The sequence below is a fragment of the Xyrauchen texanus genome, chromosome 8 (genome assembly GCF_025860055.1).
Source record: "Xyrauchen texanus isolate HMW12.3.18 chromosome 8, RBS_HiC_50CHRs, whole genome shotgun sequence".
Lineage (NCBI taxonomy): Eukaryota > Metazoa > Chordata > Actinopteri > Cypriniformes > Catostomidae > Xyrauchen > Xyrauchen texanus.
In genome coordinates this window covers 18,452,058-18,470,146 of record NC_068283.1, presented here as the reverse complement: position 1 = coordinate 18,470,146, position 18,089 = coordinate 18,452,058, and the positions used below count along the sequence as shown (strand labels likewise).

The 18,089-nt window shown below is 38.4% G+C and overlaps 1 protein-coding gene across 3 annotated transcripts in view; it reads right to left on the bottom strand.

The window, feature by feature from the left end:
- The window catches only part of LOC127647718 (E3 ubiquitin-protein ligase SMURF1-like), a 78,549-nt gene extending 60,908 nt beyond the window's left edge, over window positions 1-17,641 (bottom strand). For all 3 annotated transcript variants that reach the window (XM_052132148.1, XM_052132149.1, XM_052132150.1), the window contains exon 1: window positions 17,377-17,641. In XM_052132148.1, the coding sequence (XP_051988108.1) occupies window positions 17,377-17,431 (55 nt within the window). In that variant the 5' untranslated portion in view covers window positions 17,432-17,641. The remainder of the gene's footprint in view (window positions 1-17,376) is intronic.
- Between the last annotated feature and the right edge of the window lie 448 nt (window positions 17,642-18,089).

Here is an 18,089-nt window from a genome sequence, read left to right as displayed (position 1 = left end):
TCAATTTCTGATGCTCTCCATCAAGCCATTTATGAATGCATCATGTGTGAACACCGCATCAGGAATGTGTCTGATTAGTGTCTGGCTGGCATAAACAAGCCTATTTGTCAAGAGAGACAAGTCAGTTTTGACGATACGTAGTTTTGCACATCCCTTGTCTTGAAAGAAGCCTTTATTTTTTGTCACACATTATACATTTTGAACATATACTGTGAAATTCTTTTTCCGCATATCCCAGAGCGCAGGGTCAGCCATGATACGCTCGGCTCCCCAGGAGCAGATAACAGTGTCATCTTGGCGGTGCTGGGGCTTGAGCCCCCGACCTTCTGGTCAGTAACCCAGAGCCTTAACCGCTGCCCCTGCCCCTTATTTGTGGCTCACCACCTTGAATAGGGTGAGCCACAAATAAGCTCACTGCCCTTCGTTCTGAAACGTCATTGCTGTGGTTTATATTTAACCCAGTAATAAAGATCAAATAATAGAGGTTAACTGGTTCAGTCACAGTTGACGCTAAGCAACTTACTTACAAATTCTCAACTAATTAGCCAGCTATGCAAGTCTACAGTGTAGAACATTCAGTTCAAGGTATAGTGTGTCAGACAAACTACACTATATAAACAGTGAGTCTATTATAACATACTGTACAAGGTTAAACGGTGATTTCAAGTACATAATTCCCTTAACAACTGTGTGACAAATCCTTGAATCAAGAACAGTAGTGCACAAATTGTTTATTTTTTAGGCAAAAATAAAAATATTAGCTGTAAATCAATGTACATGCTGCAATGGCTTGAGTCACATATGCACTGAGAACAGAATTTCCATGAAAAAGCAACATAGGTTAAACTTGTGAAATATGTCTGGAAGAGAATGATAACATAGTTAAAACAAGTGAAATCTATCTGCAAGTGTATGGTAATGTAACAGTGGATAAAATGCATAAACCGATTTGTGTTAAACGTTACACATTATTCGTGTTAACGTGACTTCGGTGTGACAAAATTCACTTAAAGGTTTCCCCTCACAGGGAGGACTAATAGCACCTAAACTCTGAAAGTAAACAAACACACAAACTCAAGAACACTTCCTCTCTATAATGACAATCTGTGGTTTTCATAGCCTATGCTTTCCATAGAGGCATTTAAAATGCATTCAGAAAGTATTTTTTCAGATTTTGTTATGTTGCAGCCTTAAATGCTTTAAATATAGGGCTGCACAATTCTTCTGAAAACTAAATCGCAATTACAGTTAAGGCTTCCACGATTATGTAATTGTGAAAACACACTATTACAGCATTCAATTTAAATCTGCTCCTGTTGCATCAATGGTTTCGATTTACAACATGTTTTTGCAGCGGTTGAGTATTCTAACCAATCACTAACATGTCCGTTGAACAATGAAACTGCAATGGCCAATCAGAGCCGCTTGGATTAGTCCTCCATCCTATCTGTAATGACAAATGATCAAGTTTGAATGCCCAGATGCTTACTTTATGTTCTAGCTCTGTTGGTACGGCACAGAAAAATTAATACTGAAGAAACATCTTTTGACACTTGAAAAGAAGCTATAGAACAAGAGCGAAAAGCACTCTGTAATTATTTTGGATTCATTGCATATGGCACCGCTCGCTTTAAACTTAGATGTTAAATACACTGCAAATGAGCAACATGACAAAACTAAAACGATCACGTTCGAATCAAGGCACAGACGCGATGTAATTAATTTATTTATTATGCCGATTAGACAGCTTTGTTTTTAATGAGAGCATTCGTGAGAGTGCAGAACATTGTGTGGAGCGTCACTGCGCTCGCGTCTAAATGCAGGTCTCAAACAGTGTAAACCTGCAGTCATTGTAATGGGAGAGTTTGTTGCGTTGCTCGATTTGTGTACAATTTATTAAAAATTTTATAAGTTTTGTTTTGTCATGTTAATAAGTTGGCCAATGTGAATTTGATTTGTACAAAATAGCAATAAAATAATTCAGCTTAACTGTTCCAAGTGTGTTTTGGAGGTGTAGCCAACATAACGAATATGGCAAGAATAGCATATTTCAGGAATCTGCTCATCTGAATCATCTGCTCTAATAAGACCATTTGCCACGCAGCTGGTATTGGTACAGTAGATTGAACTTTTTCACGAATCGCACAAACTCCGATCACAAATTACTGTTTTTAATTTCCAAAGTGCAACCTCTGAGGCCAATAAAGATGATCTTACATGAACAAGATCACCATTGAAGATCTAACGGAATGAATGGTCCCCTGTCTAGGCACCTAATGGCTAACTGAACGCATTAACTAGGTCAATTTAAATCAGCTGTTAATAAGTTTAAATAATATGGCATATTCAATATTCACTGTATGTGGACTAATAATTTAAGCAGTAATATAGCAATAATTCAATTTATTCTATACCATAGATATCAATTTACAATAATTTAATTTGCCTTACCTTAAAGAACATTATTACAATATAAAATACAATACAATTTAATGCTTAAAAGAAACCATTGCACAGCTCATATCCACCAATGAAATCTGATACCAGAACCACACATTTGCTTGCCTTGTGACGTCACGGTAATAAAAAAATGTAATCGACATTAATAATCACAATTACAATATCAAGAGCAACAATCGACAATTATGATGTTTGCAATAATCGTGCAGCCCTATTTAAATATATATTTTTTCACATCAATCTACTCTCCATACCCCATACTGAAAGCAAAAAACAGATATTTGATAAAGTTGGAAATGTATTAAAAATAAAAATCTGAAATATCACATTGACAAGTATTCACACCCTTTGCTATGACACTTGAAATTTAGCTCAAGTGCGTCCCATTTCTCTAGATCATCTTTGAGATGTTTCTACACTTTGATTGGAGTCCACCTGTTGCAAATTCAGTTGATTGGACACGATTTGGAAAGGTACACACCTGTCTATATAAGGTCTCACAGCCGAAAATGCATATCAGAGCAAAAAACAAACAATGAGGTCAAAGGAACTGCCTGCAGCACTCAGAGACATGATTGTGTTGAGGCACAGATCTGGGGAAGATTACAAAAACAATTTCAGCTGCATTGAAGATTTTCAAGACCACAGAAAGAGCATTAAGAGCATAATTCTTAAATGGAATAAGTTTGGAACAACCAGGATTCTTCCTAGAGCTGGCCGCCCAGCCAAACTGAGAAATCGGGGGAGAAGGGCCTTGGTAAGAGGGGTGACCCAATGGTCACTCTGGTTGAGTTCCAGAGATCATGTGTGGAGATAGGAGAAACTTGCAGAAGGACAAACATCACTGCAACACTCCACCGATCTGGGATTTATGGCAGAGTGGCCAGGCGGAAGCCTCTCCTCTGTGCAAGACACATGAAAGCCCATTTAGAATTTGCAAAAAAGCACTTAAAAGACTTTCATACTGTGAAAAACAAGATTCTCTGGTCTGATGAAACAAAGACAGAACTGTCTGGCCTCAATTCCAAGCATCATATCTGGAGAAAACAAGGCACCGTCAATGCATGGTGGTGGTAGCATCATGCTATGGGGGTGTTTTTCCAGTGGCAGGGACTGGGGGACTGGTCAGGGTTGAAGGATAGCTGAACACAGCAAAATACAGAGATATCCTTAATGAAAACCTGGTCCAGAGCACTCAGAACCTCAGACAGGGCTGAAGGTTCACCTTCCAACAGGACAATGACCCTAAGCATACAGCGTAGAGAAAACACAAAAGTGCTTAGAGACAACTCTGTGAATGTCCTTGAGTGGCCTAGCCTGAGCCCGGACTTCTCAGGAGAGACCTGAAAATGGCTGTCCACTGATGGTCCCCATCCAACCTGACAGAGCTTGAGAGAATCTGCAGAGAAGAATGGCAGAAAATCCCCAAATCCAGGTGTGCAATGCTTGATGCATCATACCCAAAAATAGTCTGGCTGTAATCGCTGCCGAAGGTGCTTCAGAAAAGTACTGAGTTAAGGGTCTGAATACTTATGTCAATGTGATTTCAGTTATGAAAAATCTGTTTTTTGCTTTGTCATTATGGGGTATGGAATGTAGATTGATGTGGGAAAAAAATATTTAAAAAGCATTTTAGCTAGAGATGCCCTGATCGATCGGTCGGCGATCAAAATATTAGTCTTAAATCTGTGATCTGCCGATCATGCCTAGATTTAGGGCTGATTTGTTTTTGCAGCACACAGGCAATCACACATACACTGCTCCTCTAATGAATGAGTGCTTTCTCAGCCCTTGAAGCATGAAAGAATGGCCTATGGAGGGTGAGTTGTTAGCAATTCTAAGCATTCACGAATGTAAACTTTCAGACATGATGTAATTGAGATGAATATGCCGGTTTGTTTTAAAAATGTGTAAGAATTAAATGTGTATGAATATTAATTTGCCCATTTTCTAGAGTCCTCACGGTAATTATTCAGACTTGTTGCACAGTGAACAGGAAGAGGATGCTAAGGTTTAAAAACAAATTAAACAACAAATAAACATGGAAATACACGATGTGAGTTGTGACAATCAGACGTTGTGTTGAGTGATCGAAACTGAGCAATCATGAGCGTTTTTAGCTTTACTCTCTTTAACATGAGCACTCTGTGTTAATCAAAGACGTGCACTCTTCAGGTGCTCTCAATATCTCATCAGTCACTCATTCCAATTTAAATCAGATTAATGTTGGTCACAATAACTCTAATAATAAATATAACTGTTTAACCTTCAATAACGACACCGCGTCTTCGTGCATTTGCTTAATTAGTGATTTGTGTTACAGCAAAACTAAAAGGCAGTAAACAGACCATAGATATTAATGATTTCTCACTGGAGCAGTTTTAGAGCTTGTTATGAATATATTTTTCTTCTTTTTGAATGAATCTCTGCAGTGTGTGATGCTTTCATGGTTTTTACTGGTTGTCAGTATGTCACAAAAGCATTTTGATATTGACAACAGAACTAATAATAATGGTTTCATTATTGTTGAACTTGGGCCTGTTCATGTGTAACTGTTTAAGACACTTTTAAGTGGAATTGTGAAATTTTTTATTAGATTTATAGAATACATTTTTTGTTGTGACTTCAAGTCAAGCTGTTTACACCATTTGTAAGTGTATGTAAGCTTTCCATTCATCCATACAAAACAATTTTTGTACCTGAATATTAAAGTTAAAATAATCTTTTACACCATTCAAAGTAGAAGTTGATTTGATATGTGAGTTTTATAAAAAAAATGCTAGCTGCACTAAGTTAAATGTATTAAGCTGAAGACATCCTTTAGTTACTTTGTTTACTTAATTATTTTTTGTAAACAAACAAAAACAGTCTGCAGCTCTATTATCTAGGCAAATACAAGTATCGGATCGGGACTCTGTATCGGCAGATATTTAATATTTAAATATCGGATCGGGGGCCAAAAAAGCTGATCGGGACATTCCTAATTTTAGCATAAGGCTGCAATATAACTAAATATATTAAAAAATGAAGGGATCTGAATACTTTTTGAATGCACTGTATTTACACGGGACGGGTTATGGCATGCTCTGTTCAATAGTGTCAGTTTAAAGTACAGCACATGATAAAATTAAACAGTATCCCCCTACAAACCCCCAGATGGACTCCACATCAACATCACGCACAGGAATGTCTGAGAAGCCACATGCTCCACATACCTACACAGCCTTGAACATAAAACACTCACGTGCGAGTGTGCAGGAGGAGGGGGGAGAAAAAAAGATAAAGAGAAGAAAGAGGCAGAGGAAACAGGCAAGCAGGCTGCACGTGACAAAGTAAACAGCAGACTGGTGCAAGTGCTCCTTAATGAATAAGCAGGATTCAGCAGTACCACAGGCTCACAGAAGCAGGAGCAGAAAGCCTCTTTCTGCACTACTTGTCGTGCCGGATACCTGGCACATTAGCTGGCAATGCCATGTTATAGTTTTTTAACATAAAAGCATGAAAGCTTGAAATGGGCTGCTGCCTAGAAAAAATACAGGAAACAAATCAGAAAAAGGCATAGAAATACAAGAAAGTCATGCTTTTGGTCATTCAATTATGGTGAGCGCTGTGTACTCAGAGGTTGCATGTACAGGGGATATGGGATGTCACATATATCATTCAGTGTTTACTCTAAATTCAGATCTGCATGTTAACAGGTAAACATGGAAACACTAGGGCTGGACGATATATCATATATTCACAATTTCACGTTGATTAGGCTGGCTATACAAAATTAAGTAATATCTTTTTATTTGGCCACTATGTCTCCTGAAGATTGCTTCATTACACTAATTTCACGATCCTTCAGGGAGGGCTACACAATTAAGTGAATGGCCATCATTCGTTTGCATTGTGAGGACCCACAAAGCGGAGACGTTCTTCTAAAAATCTTTGTTTTGTGTTCAGCAGAATGAAATTCTGAGATGGCATGAGGGTGAGTAAACGATGAGAGAATTTTCATTTTTATATAAACTATACTTTTAAGCAGCAACTTGCTACTTGAGTCACTTGACGATCACCACTTTAACAGAAGCAGACAGGCTATCTCATGCACCCATCCTGGACCAGCAACCTCTAGTTGTAGTTATAGGGGTGTAACGATCACCATTGATGTGATGTCATCAATTGAACGCATAAAAATTGTTGTCTATTTTTAAGATGCACCTTTATTTTTGACATTTTCATGCCAGCCACGTCTGCACGCATTTCAGTCAGGAAACCTGCTTCTCATGTGGGACACAGATGTGCGCAGAGTGAAAGAGCCCTGAAGTTGCGATGTGCTCTATCTGTGCATGCCCGTCAACAGGGCTGTGAGCTCCTGTGACAGAATAGAGCAGCGCGGCTCACATGCGCGATTAAATCGGTCCTTCCTTCGATATCATGGCGCATTTTAATTCAGCATGAGAATTTTCTATTTAAAAGCACTATGGCGCAATTCAAACGTCTAAACAGCTGACAGGATGCAGGGCCCTATAAAATCAGTTTTATTTTTTCCCAAATTCCGTTTTATTTTTTCCCAAATTCCGTTTTTTCCGTTTTAATTTTTGAAAATTCCGTTTTTTCCGTTTAAATTTTTGCGAATTCAGTTTTTTTACCCTTTACTGTTATTTCAGTCGTAAAAAGAGTGTGCTTTTAATGTTAATGATTAAAATGTACACAAATAAAACAGGAATGACCTTAAATGGTGTTTAGGACGCTGCAGTTTAGGACTTAGGACTTAGTTTAGGAGATGTTTAGGACGCTGCAGTCTCTCGCATCAGTAGTCTCATCCACAACAACGGAGTACTTTTTCCCATGGATCTTTTTTAGCACAGAGGAGATATGTTGCTCGAACACTCGGGGTAGGTGAAGTTGGCGAAGACTGCTTACATTTTCAGGTAAGGCTCCTCCCTGTTTGCAGTGCTTCTTTAGAAACGGACGCAGTTTTGTCATCTTTTCCAAAGGGATGTCAGCCTCAGCACACATAGCGACAAAATCTTCAAACTCTTTTCTTGAGTCTGAAGACTTGAATGCAGCAGCAGTAATGCACGTCTGTAGGGACGTGGTGGCCTTGCTAGCGTTATTATTGTACTTCTCCTTGTTCTTCACATGGCGGAATCTGGTGCGTTTACACCAGATTCCGCGTTAATTTGCCAATTCCGCGATTCCGTCCGCGATTCCGTGATCGCGGAAATTATAGGTCCCTAAGGATGAAGGAAAGAAAAAAAACTGCCCTGCGCCATGTTCAATGACAAGACTTCACATCAACACCCTTACTAACTTTTATCACAGTAAACTGTAACAATTTTTCAATACAACTGTGGAAGTTGTAGCCAAGAAAAGCACTCGTCATGGGGATGTAAGTATTTTGGATTGAAAGACTAGCTTGACTGTTGTAGAGATGACAACTTGTCAATATAGTGTTTTGTGACTTTCTATATTTGAATTATTTATTTTTCAGTATTATATATTTCTTTTTATGTCCCAATGTGGATACTGGGTTTGCACTTTTCAGAGAGCTCAACATTTTCAAATTATATTTTGGCTGCATTTGTGAGAAAACAAATTTATTTGATTGTATAAAACTGGATTCAACCTCGTCTTTTACAGCATGTTGTGTCTCGTGAGAGATCCCTGAACATAAATGACCTTATTTGGCTGCAGTGGGTTCTGAGATTGCACTGTCACCATTGCTTTAGTTGAGCAATGATATGCCATATTTACATTGCATTTAATGACGTCAACTCTGATTTTGGTTTAACTTTTCCACAGAATTTTTTCACAACATTCTCCAATTTTAAAGCATGTGGATGTTGGATGTTTGTTAGATGTTGGTAATATTAGTTCCACTTTCACATGTTTCCATGGGAGTGTAATAAGGGCGACCACACACTCTTGCAAGGTAAACAAATGACAGAAGAATGGAGGAAGAGAAGTTTCTGTACTCTACAGGTGTTACTGTTAATACGGTTTGCTCAGCAATCATTTAATAAAGCTGCTTGAATTATTCCCCATCTTGTATTCAGCATTATTATGATGATACCTGTGCCTTGCGGAGACTGAGATGCTGCTACCGCAGATAATAAAAACCGCTTCACGCAGGACGCGCCAGTTTAGTGTAAATAAAGCGTTTAGCGCACATATGAACCGAATGGTACCGAACTCAGAGCACTTATTTTACTCTAAGCATGAGAGGGAGTTGTGGAGCGCAGAACCACTCTGAAAACATCAACAATGCTCTAACTTAATAAGTGTCGGAAAAACAAACATTTAGTGACAGCAAAAACACCTCATGAACATTTTCACATAGTAAAGGGGAGGTGCAGTCTCACACCATCAACTCTTGGTGAAAAATACTTTGTGTTCCCACACGTAATCACTTTTGATCAACTCTTCTCAGTAGCTTCAATTCAAACCAGAAGGTAAGAGACAAAACATGGAAGAGCGCAGTGCTAAAATAAGGTCAATAGACAACACAATTCTTGCTAATTGTTCCCAGATGACTGACAAAGAAGAAATAGTGAGAAATATTTGCATGTTCTACGAGACAAGCTCGCGCTGAGCACCTGAACACACAGTGAATCACACACCCACATCTGTGGCTTTTCTTTAGTCTGCTCTTCAAAATATGCTTAAGTTTGCTTCTTTAAATGCATGTCTTTGTGTCTAATGGCATTTACTGTCATTTGTCACTCCGAGATGTCTTACAAGTCACCTGCTACCACATTACCTGCCACTGCGCGTGAAACACCCGGCAGGTGCTGATTTCATACCCTGTATACGTGTTGTAGATCAAATGTCTTTGCTAAAAAACATGACGCACTATGCTAATTTCGGACCAAGATATTAACTGGTCAACTTGTCAAAATAATTACATGGTAAAAATCAGGACTATTCATAATGGTAATTACTCAACTAAAGGTGTTTTGAATGGATTCACAATAGCACACCTGGAGCCTAGTTAAAGAAATGTTAATTGTGAATACACCAAAACATCATAGTCTACAGGGGCTTTAGGGAACAGCTTTTCTAAATCACCAGGTAGCTTTACAAGTCTTGGTAGTAAACAACAGTCACACCAACACCATAAGTTCAACACAGCTGATTAGCAGTAAAAGGCAAACATGTTTTGAAGCCTCAATGCTTACACCCTTGCAGTTTGTGTGTTATAAAGTAATAGCAGAAGTAAATAGAGAACTTACAAAAGTAAAACAGAATACCAATCAATTAATGTTTTGCTAGCATGGCTTTGCATTCTCATATACAGTTGCGTCAAGTCTGCCTTACTCATTAACACAATAATAAGACCTAAACAACCCAACTAATCCACAATCCCTCAGGGCAAAATGCAGTTGAAAACAAGTGAAGTCAAGTGCTTTCATAGGGCATTATCAGTAAAGACCTTTCCAAGTAATAAGGAAACAAAAATGCATTTCACCCTGATTACTTTGTAACCATGATCTGTGTGCAATTACTGCGGAGCAAGCTCAAATTCATGCTTGCATGGAACACAAATAAAAAGCTTCATTCAACTCAGGTGTTGTTCTTTGAACAGAGGGTGTGTTACATTCAGACATGATCATCCCTTTGCCCTACTCCCTTCATAGACTTTACCAACCACTGTGAGAGCTTTGGAGGGCTACAAGGTGTGGGGCTCAAAAATAAGGGTCATTTGGAACATCACTTTTTATTGGAAATTCTGTTCTGATCTGATAATTCAAAGGAATTTTACCAGGATTTCTGAGTGAAATTTTTGTCATCTAACACTGCTGTACTTCAAGGTACTGAAAGATTTGCATACCATCAAGCATCAGAAAAAGACGTTCCTTGTGTCAGCAATGAGGAATTTTGAAAAAAAAAAATGATTCAATCTCCCACTGGTTTTTTTTTATTACAGTTTACATACACACCAATGACCCCATTTACAGTGCTAAATTCAGGTCTAAACGAGGTCTAAAATGTTTTGTGATCAGATTAGGGCTGGTCGATATGATGATATATATCATGGTAATGATATAAAGTGTCAATCGATAGAGATTTTGCTATATTGTTTATATCACGATATGTAAATATCTATGTGCACAGTGTGGGCATATCTATCTGTGGGCAGGGCTTCACATGAGACCGAGAAAATTGAAACATGGACAGGTTTAATCCAGCAGTAAACATTTTTCTGCAGCCACGTTTGGTGCTTCAAATGCGCTAAATATTCTTCTCATCTGACATGTGAATGTTTCACGTGAGTCTGGCGGACACTCTCTCTGGAGCTCCAAAGTGTGCACAAATACAGCAGAAGAACTCAGATCGGGATCACTCACGCAACTCAAATCAGTTTTGACCCAGGAAAACCTAAAATGGAGAAAGAAATCTCCACAGAACGGGACGACTCCCTAACAGGTCATGAAAATGAAGTGCTGTAGGTTAACAAAAGCTGACAGGGAGCAGAACAATTTAATCTGCAAACTGTTTTGCATGATGATAATCACTCATAATACAAGCAATCTGTTTTACCACCTCAAAATTAAGAATGTAAAAGAATATTATGAAAGCCAAAAGATGAACTTCGCATTCATTCGTCATTTATTTATTTATTATTTCACAAGAAGTGCCATTTACTTTCTTCAAGAAGTGTTTATTTTCATTGGATACTTTTTTAACTTACGTTTTATTTTATTTTTCACATTGCTTTGAGAAGTTTCTTGAGCAAAGTTTAGAATAATGATAATAATAATCAACAATTTAAACTGAAATGTGGCATAATGTTATATTTAGCATTTTTGAAAAGTAGATTTTTGAAAACAAGTTGATTTTTATTTACTTTGACATTGTTTGTCTTGTTTCAAATAAAGAGGATGTAGTTTACATTTCTAAAGTATTTAATTCACTGTGAGTTCCAAAAATAGGCGTTACAATAACGCATGTGACCGCATTGCCTTTGAGGTGTAAAAGCTAATCCATCCTGTATGTGTCCCGACGGCAGCGAAGCACCACCCCTCACCTGTCAAACAACAGCTCAGCTAAAACAAGAGTTTGTTGATTAAGAGCAGTTTAAAAGGAAATAACTGTCCGCTCCGAAATTTGTAAAAAGCGAATACACACACAAGCATTATAAATTCACAGATCTTCTTCAGTGTGTCTGATATCAACATGCAGGGACACTTATGAGAAGCCTGAGCATCTGCAGCTCAGGTTAACATAACTAATCCATTAAAATAACAGAAAATTCTGATCGAAATGTTGCATTTGTGCTTAGATTACATTTCAGCTGCATCTGGAAGAAATTACATGCCATTTTTTGCACTTTCTTTGTCTTTTCAGACTTTTTCATGCTTAAATGTCATGCAGTAACACGCTGACATAGTGATTGATGTTTGTAGTCATGAAACAGTGTCCCTCCCCTTCAAATCCGATCACAAGTGGTCACATTTAAGTGACCAGGTGTAAACAGCGATGTGTCTTACCTGACCACATGTGACTGGATCACCCGAGACGCATCTTAGGAGGCTTTCACACTTGGTTCGATTGCCTGTTCCGAACCAGAGTTCGATTGCTCCCCCCTCACCCCGATGGACTGTGTTCACATTATATATTTGTATCCGAACCGCGGTACGCTTGCGTCATCAAGCTGCAGCTGGTGCGTAATCGTGTTGCTTGATAACCGCGAAATGAAAAGGCGTCAAAATTCAATGAATAGACTTGCTCGGTTCACATTTGTTATTCTTTTTTTTAACCTTTGGTTTTGTTTTCAACATCAAGATACAGAAACACACTTGAGTCTGTCTGCCGCAAAAATACTGAAATCGTTCAAAAGACAGCGGGCTGTCCGCCGAAGACAATTTTTGCGAAGGCCAGCAGAAATCATCTCTCTGCTTGCAGTGCGTGTGCGTCAATCCCGCTTTTCGTCAAGGTAAGTGTATACACACGCACGCACGAAAGTAAAAACTTTCCGCTCATTTTGAAAGTAACGCGTGTGAGACTGACGACCACATTATACGTCATCAATAGTGGGTCACTTCCGCGGTTTGGTTCGATTGCGTTCATATCAGCAGCGAACCATACCGGAGTTCACATGATCCATACTCCAGACCACCTTTTTAAGCGGACTCGAGTACGGTTCGCGGGTGCGCACCCGAGTTCGGAAGACAGCGTTCACATCATCCAAACGAACCCAACTCTGACGTCATTCGAACCGGGGTGCGCACCAAAAGTGCTAGTGTGAAAGCCCCCTTAATAACAGGTGTAAAAAGGGTCAAAATGCTGATAACTACAAAAAAAGAAAAAAAAAGAATTAATCTTATTTTAAAAATCCAACAATGCAATAAACCATGTTTACATGAGACTTGAAATGATCAGATCATTTTCTGTTTTTGACATCAAAATGAAAACAGGCATGGGCACAACCTTTGAGCACATTGTATTTAAGGCGTTTACATGAACTAGCAAGTTGTCGGCTAATTAAGCATAATCAGTGTAAGAACTTGCATGTTAACACTCAATGACCTTTCACTGATACGGTTGCATAAAACATAGTGCCGTCATGGCCTCCCAAACCAAAAACATCATCAAAAATGAAGGTGTTGATTGTTAAAACTTAACGGATTGTATAAAGTCATAACACATCAAAACACAGCACAACTAACTACCAGGAATCTGTGTGTAAAACAAGATACAGGTTGACTAAATACAGCAGTCCCAATGGTGATGCATGTCAAAATATTATTACACTTTCTACCATCATTAACAAAATAGTACGTCATTAAGCTAATATGTTTAGATAAATAATAATTTCGCTATATACAAGATCATATGCTGTGGTTGTTACTTTAATTCAGAAAAGTGAAAAACACCTGCCTTTGTCTAGTTTAGTCAAATTCATTTGAAGACATACTTCAACACCCATTACAAAGTTAGGATACCATGACATCAGTTTGAAACTGAGCATCCATTATGTAAACTAAAAGTGAATACCAATGACAAACACTAGTAAAAAAAATTAGAAATACGATTTTTACCCAAATGCCGATCTACCAATACTGGAATACAGATAAAAATCTCCTTGGAAGCTCCGGTAACCCCAATCCTCTTGACTTAAACACTATGCGAGACTAAACAGCAAAGCGGCAATTGAAAAGATTCAACACTCAATTGTTTCACGAGACAGACATTCCATGTCCAATTAGAATTCCTTTCGTGGGCCCAGGGGGCAGAGCAGTACAGCTGGAAGTGCTGAATTTGTCTGTGGGCCTGAGAGCTTTCCACCTCTGTTTTGGACATCTCTTCCACAAACAAACTCTCAAGTGGCCATAGGTGATTTTGTGAGACACAAGCACATCTGTGCAAAATAAAGACTGAGATACCATCTCATTCAGACTTCTCTGGTGTGTGTGTGTGTGTGTGTGTGTGTGTGTGTGTGTGTGTGTGTGTGTGTGTGTGTGTGAGAGAGTTAAATGCATTTATAAGGTGTTTTCACACAAATACACTGTAAATTCCAACTCATCCATGACACATTTTAGTGTAGAGTCTACACAAATGGTCAGAAATATCAAAGCAACATAAACATTTTATGTTCACTTGACACAAAAACACATATGTTAGTTTGAAATCTTTTTTTTATTGTTAAGTAAACAAGTTTTCATTTTTGAATTAACTGTACTAAGTTTTATCAAGCACATATAGCCTAATGTGCTCAAGTTCAATTAACAACAAATACATTGTGCACTTAGGATATAATTTAAGTCTACCGAACACAGAAAATGCATTGTTTTTATGTAGTGATTTTGTTACTCAATAAAATGAATATTTCGCTCACTTCACTTAAAATTATACTGTTATATTGTGGGGCGGCTGTGGCTCAGGTGGTAGTGCAGGTTGTCTGTTCGATTCCCGGCCCACGTGACTCCACATGACGAAGTGTCCTTGGGCAAGACACTGAACCCAAAGTTGCTCCCAATGGCAGGCTAGCGCCTTGCATGGCAACTCTGCTGTCATTGGTGTGTGAATGGGTGAAAGAGATGAAGTGTAAAGTGCTTTGAATACCGCTAAGGTTAAAAAGGCACTATATAAGTGCAGGCCATTTACCATTTAAAATCTTTGAGTAGAAACAACACCTAAATTTGTGTCAAGTGTACTCAAAACTTTCATGTTACTGTGCCGTTTCCACAAACGGGCTGCAGGCAAATCAGATTTTTTCTCAAATCAGATCTTTTCAGGCAGACTGACCACACTATTAATTGCAAGTGATCAAATCAGATTTGCACATTTAGACATAACAAACCTATTTGAATGGGTTGCTTTGATAATGACGTATGCGTACCCACGTTACGATGCTTTCAAAACAGATGCGGGAACTTCGATGCACAAGAAAAACTCAGAGATGGAGGACACTGGTAAATATTGTGATATTCTGTGCTGCAGTCACCGATTTTTGACGTCATCATTATGTGTCGCGTTTAGAGTCACGGTTCGTTTTCTTGTTACGTCCCATTGTGTTAATACAATAATAGACCGGTGTGCAACACAGTGTCACTTAAACGATCTGCAATACAGAGCCGTGGCAGAGGCGTTTGAGCTCACCTTTAAAGTGCTCGCTTTTTCATTCTCCCTCTCTTGCTTCAACAGTTCCTTGTAACTTTTAACTGTCTTGTCTGATGACAAAAAGGTAAATATCAATAAAAATGATATTATATATTTTCTGCAAATATGCAAATATCTCGTTTAAACAGATGTAATGAACCAACCTCACACTACTTCAGCAGATCTCTCCTCAACAGTTCCTTTTAACTTTTCTAATGATAAGTCAAAAATCAATAACACTAATATCATATACCATCTGCAATATGCACATATCTTGTTCAAACAAATGTAATTCATGAACCTCACGAAAATCCAGAGTTTTCTTCCCGTCGAACGCTCATCTAATATCTTCCTCTGAAGCGTGTATTCTATCAGCCAGAATCAAAAACTTCAGGATCAGGACCAAAAGTTCCTCTCATTCAAAAATCATGATGGTTAGTCCATAGCGATCCAAGCAGGTGATCCAGGCAGTTTAAACTGTCAGGAGATGGAGCCACACAAGCGAGTGGGTGCAACTTCAAGGTTGTGTCCGAAACCAGGAAAATGCTGCCTCCAGAGGCTGTATATGGAGGTACGATGAAAATAAGATGCTTTTCAAACTGATCGGAGACCACTTTCCTTAAGAGTTCAATTCATTCAAACACAGCTGATTAGGCAGCAAGGTAGCAAGTCAGCTGCCTACGTTTTCTGATGCAGCCCAAGGTAAAAGTGCTTCACGTGTGCTATAAGTAAATGTCTTATTCACTATGCACTGCATGTACAATTGGTTTGATTCAGTATTTCTTGAATATGACTGTTAATGTGCATATGGTTGCTGGACTACTGTGTGTACTGTTATTTCCTTCTCCCTAATATATTTCTTTGTGTGCAAATAAATTATTAAAATTGGATGAATAAACAAATCTGAAGAAACTGCTAACATTTAAAATACAATATATATTTTTTGTTTTGTATGCAACTGAGTAAATATATTGTTAATAAGAGTTTATAATATTTTTTAGCAAGTTTATATTTGTTATTTACTATATTTCGGCATTGTATTGGCCACCCTGCACTCTGGATATCGCCATCGGTCGACTACTACATAGTAGGCAACATAAAAGTAATCCAGAAGACTCCAGTGGTTTAATCCATGTCTTCTGAAGTAATCCAGTCAGTTTTGGATGAGAACAGGCCAAACAATAACTCCTTTTTCACAGTACAGCTAGGCATTGTAGTCTCAAGACACAATCACGATTTCAAGCGCAAAGAGACTTCCTAGTGCTTGACACATGCACAGAGACACCAAACCGATTGGATTGCCTCAGACCACATGGATTAAACCACTGAAGACTCATGAATAACCTTTATGCTGCCCAAGTACCTATATGTCTTTTTTGGAGATTGCAAATTTGATCACTTTCCACTTGCATTGTATGTATGGACAAACAGGCATAATTTCTCCAACAAAACATTTACGTTTGTGTTCCACAGAAGAATAGGCAAGCAAGTTTGAGATGACATAAGAGTGTGTAAACGGTGAGAGGATTATCATGTGATACACAACAAATAATATTTATGCATTTAGAAATATTTTTACCATTCCACTAAAATGTTGTTGAGTTATTATAAATCATTGAAAACAAAGTAAATCATATCCTCCAATGCACTATGTCAGTGATGATATCATTGAGAGATCAGTATGCATCAATCATATCCTGCTCATTTCCAAGTAAGGAGAGATTTCATAAGAGTAGAGAAAGACAACGTTTCACCCAACAAAACCCATCACACAACACAGTGGATTGTGAAACAGTATATTAGCATACAAACCCCAACCACTCCAGTCCATTGTTAACTTCATATTCCAGTGACTATATACCCCAAACATTACTGAATAGCTTCACAATGAATCAGCCATACATGGCAGTCTTGACATTGAATATATAACGGAGACACAGCCATCCAGATGAGAGGAGTGGAGAAAAACAGCTGCCTCGGCTTCATCCGGTTAATTCTCAGCTGATTTATGACTAATCCAACACAACAATCCATGAATGCAGAGCTGCTTTCGGCGAATAGCATTCAAGTATGTGGAAAATAATGCCAATAAACCTACTTCAAAACACGTTGAGCGAAAGGCAGTTTTTTTGTGTGTTATTCGGGCTTAGTATGAAGAACAGGGCTGCTGCAACTCGCCTCGGCAGAAGCTAGCACGATACTCGCATTAGCTTACCAGTCACACTTTAGCCGATTTGAGTGTAATCAGAGGTGTGAAATTACAATAAACTGCATTATGTTTATTTTGGAGTGATAAAAGATGTTATTTGCTGGTCTTTTTACCTGTCAGTCGGATTTTGATGCTTGACCCGTTCCTTCGAGTCCCAGGATTCGACATCACTCCCACAAAATAACCGACGAACTTTCTGTCAGGATAAACCCAAGACGCTCGATTCAAGCGGATATAAAATTTTAAAAAAGCACGCTACGATAATATGTGGCTCGTGCATGTGTTTCCTGTCGATAAAACGGTATTATTTCCGTCTGACAAATCCCCTGTAGCTTCCAGACTTAACACAGCCTAACATTTTTTTGAGCTCAACGGCGTTCTGACATCACGTTAGTACAGCTGTGCGTGCACGTACTCGCAACGGAGCGTGCGCGCATCCGCCAGGCATGTGTGATATACTGTAAAAGGACATTAGTCATCAAGGTTTCACTCTGTAGAAAATTGTATGTGGGCTGTTGTTTCAAAGAAGTCATGTGGTATTTAGACTCATTATTTCATTTAACAAACGTAATGATTTATTTTCAATACATTAATCAGTTTAGCACATTAGACATGCAAATTACAGATATATCCATGCAACATGACCTGAACAAACAAAAAGAGAAATTTTGACAGCACTCTGTAATGTTTTATGTGAATAAATTGCCATTTGGCAGAGGTTGTTATTTTGGACTGTTATAAATAATTCATTGATGGATGCAGATGATTGACATTACATTTGCATTGATTCTGTTAGAATTAATTGTGGCTCTGGAATTGTGTGGCA